Here is a 10,286-nt window from a genome sequence, read left to right as displayed (position 1 = left end):
TAGTTTAGCAGATTTATATATTATATATGTTTGCAATTACAATAATTCAATGCAAGCATACACGTATTGTCTAAGACAGTTCAATATTTTAGATTTTTGTCTCTTATAACTATTTTTTATTATATTAAAATTCATTTTGTGGATTAAATGTTTTGAAAAGCAGAAAATATTTTTTTCAGATACATTTACTGACTTTGCTCTTATGTAACAAACATACAGCTTAAAAAATCTTTGTAAAGTGAGCACGTTTAAAATTTATATTTCTCCATTAAAAATATGATATACAAAAATACAGACAAGAGATAAACTATTTATCATTTAAAAGTTTGTATTTCATTTCATAATATTAGGAAATAAGTACAAAAGCAGTTGGATACATTAATTTGATTTTTAAATAACATTGTATTCAAAACTCATACAATTGAAGCCTGAACAATTTTTGTCGATAACTATAACATTTTTCCATAAAAAGAATATAATTTTCATTCTTTTCTTTAAAAAATCATACATCAAACAATAAATATAAAGTGATACTACACAAGCTCAATAGAAAGTAATACTATCTTTAAATGAATGGAGTTTGATTGTATCATTTTTTCTGAAAGTGGGTTCTATTATATACATTTATGTAGAATGAATGAATGAATATATTAATTCCTAATGAAAATAAAATTGCAATAAATGAGTTTTAAACCCTCAATTGTCTACAATTAACATTTGCTGGTTTCCATTATTTTATTGTTTAAACTATTATTATTTATTTTACTTTACAATAGAATTTATTAATTATATTCCTTAATATTATACTTTTCATTTGATCCATGGTAAAATCCATCCAATAAAAATGACATTTATAGTTTACCAATTTATAAATTATAAGCTTACCACTGACTTAGAATATAATTAGAGATATCAACAATGTGTTATTTATACTATAGTCATGAAAATCAAATATTACTTATGAAATATTTGATTTTATTCACTTTTAACATTTATATTAAAAAATGAAAGGGGGGGAAATTATATCATAAAAATTAGATTTCTATATGAGCAACTTATTTTCTGCATTTTTTTTTATAATTTTTTTTAATATATAATGAGTGTCATATTTCACTTAATGAAAAATGAATTGTACAACCTGAGTTTTACAAAAATAGGTGAGAATTTAAAAAAAAGTATTGACAATTTAATAAGTTAAAAATTTTGTTCCACAGTTATTTTTGAAGAATGTTTAATGACCTACAATCCAAATCGTTTAGGTTTATGTCTCGGTGTTTTAGAATCTGTTCTTCCTGGTGTAGTAATAACTGTCCTTTTACGTACAGAAGCAAGGATTTCCTCTTCACACCTTTTCTTTTTTTGTAATTCTCTTTCTGCTGACAGCATCTCTTCTTCCATCTGTGATTGGCTCATCTTTGCCAATTTGCGCTTTTCCAAACGTGAATGAGAAGATTCTTTGACACTGTAAAACATTGGTCCCAACTCAGCTAGCCAATAACCATCCACTGCCGTGACACACTGCATATATTCTTTACTTGTCATAACCAGTTCATGATACACAATATAATCTGGTGTATAGCCCATTCCAAAAAGAGCACTAGTGGGGTGCAAATGGCAAGGCATACCAGTCCTACAGTTCACATATTCACCAATTCCTTTGAGTCTAGCTGCTTGATGGAAATATGCTGAGCAGATGCATTTCCGAACAATGTCCCACTCTGTTCCACAAGAAATAATTGGTAATTTCTGTTGAACCATGATTTCTTTCAACTGCTGCCGCACTTCTCTTACTTTTCTCATGGCCTTGATGTGTATGAAGTGCTCATTGCACCATGAAGAGGAAAACTTATGCTGCTTCCACTGCAAATAAACATTCAAAAATGTGAGATGGTCACTTTCAGGAACCTGAAATTTTTCTCGAACAAGATCACTTTCCTCCTCTCTACCCTTGGGTCTATAAAATATGGCAGGTACAGAAAGCATGGACACTATTATCAAAATTTCTTCACTGCATTGCATATCACAAGATACAATCAACATTTTGGAAAGTGGAGGGTCAAGTGGAAATTCAATCATGCTGCGACCTAAAGATGTCAGATTACCTATGTTATCCAAGGCACCTAATATCCAAAGTTGATACATAGAATTAAGCATATTGTCTTGAGGAGGAGGATCCATAAAATGAAATTGGAGCAAATTTTGAACACCTAAAGATTTCAACAACAATACAACATTTGCTAAGTTTGTTCTTTGTATTTCTGGAACTGTAGTTAAAAGCAATTCATTTTTGTATTGGCTTTCAGTATAAAGTCGGAAACAGTGGCCTGGACCTGTTCGCCCAGCCCTTCCTGATCTTTGATTAGCATTAGCTTGACTGATGGGATATATTTGTAAAGCATCCATACCTATTCTAGGATTGTAAACTTTTAGTTTACAATATCCACTATCAACAACAAACATGATACCATCTACAGTTAAAGATGTCTCGGCAATATTAGTAGCAACAACACATTTCCGAACACCATCTGGAGCTTTTTGAAATATTTTAGCCTGTAAATCACTTGGAAGTTGAGAGTAGATAGGTAAAATGGCTAATTGAGGAGCATTTTCTATCTCAGTAAGCCTTTCAGCAACTAATTCACAGGTAACTTCAATATCTTCTTGTCCAGGCATAAAAACCAAAATGTCTCCCACTGTTTGCTGCAAATGTATCTGTAACACTTGCTTGACAGCAGCATCCACATAATCTTCAATAGGATTTTTACTAAAAAACAGTTCAACAGGAAACGTTCTTCCAGGAATGGTAAATGTTGGAACATTACCAAAGAAATTGGCAAATTTTGTAGCATCCATTGTAGCTGAAGTAACAATCAGCTTGAGATCTTGCCGCCTGGCAACAACTTCACGCAACAAGCCAAAGAGCACATCAGTGTTCAAAGATCGCTCATGAGCTTCATCCATGATAATAGCACTATAATTGTCTAAATCTGATTCTCTTAATGACTCTCTCAGTAGAATACCATCGGTCATATATTTTATTATTGTCTTTTCACTTGTACAGTCTTCAAATCGAATAGCATACCCTACTTCTTCTCCTAACTGAACATTCATTTCATCAGACACACGCTTAGCTACAGACATAGCAGCAACTCTTCTAGGTTGAGTACAACCAATCATGCCATATTTACTATATCCATCTTCGTGCAGATACTGTGTCAGTTGGGTCGTTTTACCAGAACCTGTTTCACCTACAATTATAATGACACTGTTATCTCGAATAACATTTAATAATTCTTGTCGAACAGCAAATACGGGTAAAAATTGCCTTTGCTGCAAAATTGATTTTTTGCGAGAAAACTCACTAGTGCCTTCAGAAGCATTTTTCATATGCTCTGCAAATTTGTGGTCCTCCCTATAATTTGTATTGTCTTCGACACTTTTCTCATCAGTTTCATCTTTCTTTTTAATGCCCATTATATCACCAATCCTAGTTCCAGCCAGCTCCCATTCTTTCTTTTGAGCTTTCTTTCTCTCTTTTTGTTCACGAAAAGTTCTGACAGCTTGACTTCCTTTACGGGCTATGATAGCCATATCTGATGTAGGATCCTTAACAGGCACTACAGGTTCTGGTTGCTTGGTAAATACAATTCTCCCATCTAAAAATGGAGGTACCACATTTTGCACAAGAAGATGTACACGAGCTTCATTGTCTTCTTCAAAGTCTTCATCATATTCAAGCTTCTGAACCACTCCACTGGTAAGCATGCGATTAGTCTCCCACTTCTCATTGTCTTTATGAATCTGACGCTGCTGTGCTGACATACGTTTCTTTTTCTTTTGTTCCAGAGCTTCTTCTTTTTTCTTAGCATAAGATGATGACATTCCTGCAAAAGGATTGTGATTATCATCATATCCTTCGTCCATAGAATACCACTCCCTATCTAATCTCTTTATTTCTTCCTCCCATTCAAGTTTTTCCTCTTCAGTAGACCATGGTATATTCTCATCTCTTGCTGATTCCCTTGGTGTTGCTCCAGAACGCTTGCGATCACGAACCCAATCATTATATCTATGCGCTGGAGTAGGATTTACAGAGCTAGCTCTGCTGTAACTTCTCTTATCAGAATGTGCTGGAGATGGTAGATCCCATGACGACTTATAATCTGGGGTAGTATCATCTTCATCCCATCCTGATCGGGATGGAGAATCTCTAAGATGGATTCTTGGAGATGGAGGCTCATCTCGATAAGGAGATTCATCTGATCTCCTGGATGATCCTTTGTAAGATCTCTCCGACCTTTCTTTTTCTTGTCTTGAGCTGTTACCAACTTCTCTATCATCCCTACTACGATGTTTAGTTGAGACATATCTGCTACGTTCTTTTTCTCTTTTCTGTCTTTCGTTAACTCTCTTAAGGTATTCCTTACTGACACCTCCAGTGTAAGTTGGTGTTTCATCACGGGATGATCTGTATTTTTTCTTTCGAGATTCCTCATAGTCAGCAAATTTTTTGTTCAGTGACACTTTCTGCTTATTCTCTGATAACTGCTCTTTTCGTCGCTTTTCAGCAAGTACATCTAAGCCAAGCAGTGACTTTTTGGGTGCAGGAACTTTAAAAAGTGCATCATCATCAGATTTCTTTTTTATAATTAGGCCACCAACTTGATTATCAATACCCTCCAATCTATGAATACTTGAACGTAGACTCATGATGTGAATTTTCAGATTTATTGATGCCTATGAAAGAAAAGATATACATATCAACAATATCCTAAAATAATACAAGAAACATTAAATGGTATATAAAAATCTCTTGTAAACTTTCAAATCATGTTGCCACAAAATTTTTAAAGAGAACTAATTTGGTATTTTGAAGTGTCTAATGTCTGTATTTTGTACTACTTATTATTTGAAATGAAAAATATCATCAGGCACTTTTAAATTTATTCTTCTTTTAATATATTGCATGAAAATAAAATATGGATGAAAGGACATATTTTTGCACATTTTAAAGACATTTTTATCCGATAGTTAAAAAAAAAGTTTAAAATGCATGATATTAAAAGAAAAAAAAATGAACAAATATTCTAAGAATAAAATAAACATTATTAATTGGGAAAGAGAAAATCATCAATCATTACTTTCACATGGAAAGTAATGATTGATGATATATGGAGCATGATTGATGAGTATACAACTTTTTCAAAAGAATACCTGAAAAGGTTGTGCACTGTTTTAATATATTTAAAATGAAATCACTGATAACAAAGGCATATTTGCCATTGCAATTAAAAAGACTTCAAACTCTTTCAATGCATCTATAGCAACAATAAATAAAATAATAAACCAGTTTTTACAATTTAAAGAAGCAGAAAACATAATGTTCATTAATGTTTACCGAGACATGTGGCTCAACACAGAAGAGTTTGTAGAATTCTGTATGCAAACTTTTTAACAGGAAATACATTGGGACCCTTTATGAACCTACTGACTAAAGCTTACCTAAACGACTACAATAAATATATGTCTATTCTCCATCAAAAATGAAGAGGGAAAAAATGCATAGTTTTGGTATTGTCAATGTAAAGTAAGTTCTAATAAGAGAGTTTATAATTGTACAGTATTCTTCTACAGTGGGAAATTAAAAATCATAAGAGTGGAAAAATATATTAAAATCAAATCAAAGTAGTGTCAAGAAAAAGTTTTATGTCCAATGCACACAGAATAAATTCTACTTCTTAATCCCAATGATTTTCAAAAAGAACAGAACTTCATCAAGACAAAGTTACAATTCACACTATGAAAAGTACCACTACATACCATAAAAAGAAATGTATTATATAGGTATTGTAAATATACCTTTTCAACATATTCCTCTAAAGTCCCCAACAATTCCCCCATGGATATTTTTCATTTTATTTGTTGAAAAGAACTCTTTCTAAGTGCAAATCTGAATTGATTGATGAACTCTAGAAAGTAGTAGAAGAGAAATAAAAGTCAATATCCCTGGAATTTTATGAAAAGGCCTTCTATCATGAAAATCCTGATGCAGTTTTCCATCCAAGAAAAAAGGTTATCAGGGTGAACATTTAAAAAATTAGCCTTTATATTTTAAACAATAATTAAATGGCTCTGAAATCATTATAAAAATGAATAAATATCTTCTGTATATATGCAATAGTATGATCAAAATGGGACATACAAGATATAAAGCTCTTAATACAAACTTAAAAGAGTGAAAAACAACCTCCGTTCAAGCCCAAATCATCATAAATTATCAAATTATAATGACATCAACATGAGTATAACAGCTATAAATAAAGTAAAACTAAAAAAATTTAAGAGCTTTTGTTGAACTAACTAAAATAATTGCTGAACCCTACAACATCATATCGCAGACATACTCTTTGGAATTTGTAAAATTTTCATACAGTATCTGCAGTTACAGAAAATAGGTGACAAAATCTTCCTGTGTTCAGCTGAATTATTATCATAGCTGAAAAAGTTTATATGAAAGAAATCAGATAGATAGTTATTTATGGCCAGTAGTATCTAAGTGTGTAAATGTTGGTGTATACCATAGCTGTTGAAAGTTATGACAAGCATTTTAAATAGCCTAAATTTCCATGCTTGGAAGCAGAAATCATGCAATTTTTAATAAATAATTTCTAGTAATCTTAATAATTAATTATATCTGTATCACCAAATATTTAGTTTTATTCAAACAGGGAATCAAGTTTCATTCCTTTTGAAATAGGACATATTTTAGGTTAATAACTTTATTTTTAAACATAATAATTTTTTTTTTCCTTCATGTGCATGAAAATGAACAAATTATCTAGAATCCAAAAATGTTTTTTGGTCTCAAGAAATATCTCCTCCCTCTATCCTCATCAAAGAATCAAAACTGATAATTTAATATACACTTTCACAGTTTTCTTGTAAGAACATGAATTCTTTCAATTTCTCCAACATTTGCAAGCTAAAAAAGTTGAAAAAAAAAAAAACTATATTTTCAAATTATCTTGACATTTTCTATATATTTATATTTAATCATTTTTTTTCACTTAATATTAATAAGATGCATTTGAAGATCATCTGATTACTCAGCATATTTGCTTTTGTGACTGTTATGCCATTGATAATGATTTAAAATCTCTCCTTTATTGCTCGATAAGACAGAGAAACATGATTTTGATTTTTAAAAAACTGAAATTATGAAAAAAAATTATTTAAAAACATTTATAAAGTGAGCTAAACATCAAAATTTTCTAAGCATTAAATTTTTTGACAAAATTTTCTTTATATCTATCTCAATCTATATATCTTTATACCTATTCTTATCTGAATTTTGTATAACTAGATTCAAATTAAATTGAAACTAAAAATCTGTAGTTACAATGAAAAGTTACTACTATTATCACATCATAAAAAAACATTTTGAAAATGGAATGAAAATATATTCCACAATATAATTTCATTCAAAGAGTTAAAGGTGAAAAATAGATTTCAAAAAATATAAAACATTTAACAATAGGAAAATATGTCTACAATGGAATTTATGCATTAAAGGAGACAAATTTTGTTACTCATAGCTTTACAATCACGGTTTTGATTTTCCCGTACATTAATGTAAGATAATGCACCCAATTAATTCCTCCTTATAATAGTACATAGCTTCTTGGCCAATCATAAAAAGAAAGTCAAGTGAATTACAAGACAGGATAACACAACTGAGTAGTAATAATATAGAAACAATAAAGTGTGTTTTGTATTATAAAGTATGCATTTTGAACATGTTCCTTTTGATTAATTGGATACAAGACTGGGATAAATATATATATTTCATTAAAAAACTACATGCCATATTATTTAATATAAGCTTTGTGTTTTACTGCTTTTGCATTAACATGTGTAAGACTAGATAGACTGATAAAAGATGGACTTGGTCCAAAATTTGTTATATATCTAAAATTCTGATGATAAAATAATATGCTAAATTCCATCCATCAATCTCTTTGTGCTATAAGATATCTGTCAGTCATTTTATATTTTTACAAAATTCAATAGAAATTCACAATTTTGATATAAAGATCACATACAAATTCCATCCACCAATTCTTTACATTTTAGATACATTATATTTACAAATAGATATCCTTTTTTTTAGATGGGTATATTTAAAATATGACGATTTATCAATATCTTAAAATTAATTTTTTTTTAAATTATAATAATTTGTATGCTATAAAAATAATAAAATTCAATGATCTGGACGATAATAGAGAAATTTGTTTAATCTCATTGAAACAATGATAATTATTGTTTGCAAATCCTTAGAAAAGTATTTTAAAAAGTTCAAAAATTGAGGAAAAAATTCACAAGCAATCAAATTAGCATTATTAAAAATTTCTTATCTTTAATGTTGAAATGATGTGAAAAGTATAATTTAGGAAATTAGAATAATTTTGGAAGTTATTATGGGGAAAATCTCAATTTTTAACTATATGAGATTTCAAAAAGAAAAGAAAAAATATCAAACTGCACATTCATATCCTCCAAATTACATTTTTACCAAATTTGGTAATTCTAGATTGTACAATCTATCTAATATAGCATCAATAGATAAACACACACAAATTTGTTACTACAATGCTAAAATCAGTAAAAAGTTCAATGCTCATTAATTAACCTTAAATTCAATGAGGACAAACAAAACAAAATTTGCTTTTAAATAACACATTTTTCTTTTGATACCTTTATAGTCTATTCTCTTTTACCATTTTCCCACCTGCTTGGACAGAAATTTTATGATAATTTAAGTTATAATTTCAATTTTGGATACAACCATATAAAATATTTTTTCACTTCATTAAATATATTGTTTCAATTTTAATTACTTAAACTTCAACACAGAAATCTTTTTAATTTTCTGGGGAGAAATGGCATCAATTATTTTTCTTTCATCTCTTTATATGTTTATTATTTCTCACCCTATTAGTATTTTTAAAATATTTCTTGACTGATGTAACATACTTTTTAAATCATAAACGATTTATTTCTTTAAAAAATGTCTTTTTATAAAACTTAATTCAATAATGTAAAAGTATTGGTTTACACTATAATTCAAAGCTCTAGATAGTTGGGAAATGTGTAAGGCGGAGAATTTTAAATCAAATACTAATAATTCATAAAAAATTCCAACTAATTGTTAAATTTAAATTATCCCATTAATTAAATGTGTTTGTTAATACATTAACTGTAATTTGAATAGAATTTCATTCACATTATAATATTATTATTAATACACAAATTAATGAACTAATGACAATAAAAATTGATATGACACATTCAGACAGAAATATCTCACGGATTCGGAAAAGCATAAATAATCAGTGTGATTATGTAAAATATGAAAAAATAAAAAGCATAAATAATAAGTGTGATTATGTAAAATATGAAAAAATAAAAAGCATAAATAATAAGTGTGATTATGTAAAATATGAAAAAATAATAACCTGTCATTAAAACGGATGTTCTAAAATAAACATTTATTGGGGCTGGGGGAGACATATCAAACTGTTAGGTTAGTAAGCAGATTAAATTTGAAACTAGAAATAAAGAAATGTCTGCTTTTAACTAATTATGGAACTGTTATAAAGATTTTAATACTCACATTCAAGAATTTTTTAAAAATTGGTTTTGATCTCCATGTTTTTCTTTATTAAAATAAATATTACACTATCTACTAGGTTAGTAAACAAACATTAACGTAACATTACTTCATTTCATTTCAACTTTATTGAATGCTGTTGCTTTGAGATGCTATTCTTGCAACAGATGTATTGTTTATTTATAAAAATTGAGGAAAATGTAAACCAACTTACTGGTGTCTTAGTTTTGAATTCATTTTTTTAAAAAATATTAATCATATAAACATTTTTCAAATTCTCAACTTCTGATTTATTTTGCTTTTTGTCCTGCTAAATGTCAAATACAATATGGTCATCTCCGAATTAAGAAATGTGAAGTAAAAGAAAAAATAGAACGATTTCATTCGCAGCTAAATTTTACAATTAAAATAAGGTATGAAAGCTACATTTCAAAAATAACTTTTTAAATATATGGAGTAGAGATGCATAATCCACGATTTTTTGAATAACAAATAATTTTACTGTTGCTATTTTTAAATATTTGTTCCAAATATCTGTTATTTCAATCATGTTATTAATTATAAACTATTACTTAATATTAAATATAAAATTTATTAATTGTAATTAATACTT

The 10,286-nt window shown here is 28.8% G+C and overlaps 1 protein-coding gene across 1 annotated transcript; it reads right to left on the bottom strand.

Moving 5' to 3' along the window:
* Window positions 1–439: 439 nt before the first annotated feature.
* Window positions 440–9,798, bottom strand: LOC129961544 (pre-mRNA-splicing factor ATP-dependent RNA helicase PRP16-like). The gene is made up of 2 exons (XM_056075020.1): window positions 9,677–9,798; window positions 440–4,737 (listed from the first exon to the last, which is right to left on the bottom strand). Exon 2 carries the CDS (start codon window positions 4,708–4,710, stop codon window positions 1,240–1,242), a length of 3,471 nt encoding a protein of 1,156 aa, XP_055930995.1. The 5' UTR covers window positions 4,711–4,737; window positions 9,677–9,798; the 3' UTR covers window positions 440–1,239.
* Window positions 9,799–10,286: the final 488 nt, after the last annotated feature.

The sequence above is a fragment of the Argiope bruennichi genome, chromosome 2, assembly GCF_947563725.1.
Source record: "Argiope bruennichi chromosome 2, qqArgBrue1.1, whole genome shotgun sequence".
NCBI lineage: Eukaryota > Metazoa > Arthropoda > Arachnida > Araneae > Araneidae > Argiope > Argiope bruennichi.
The sequence above is the reverse complement of the archived record's forward strand: the minus strand, read 5'-3'. Positions and strand labels throughout refer to the sequence as shown.

Coding starts and splice junctions, on each gene's coding strand:
- LOC129961544 (XM_056075020.1), bottom strand. CDS start 4,710: ATGAGTCTACGTTCAAGTATTCATAGATTGGAGGGTATTGATAATCAA.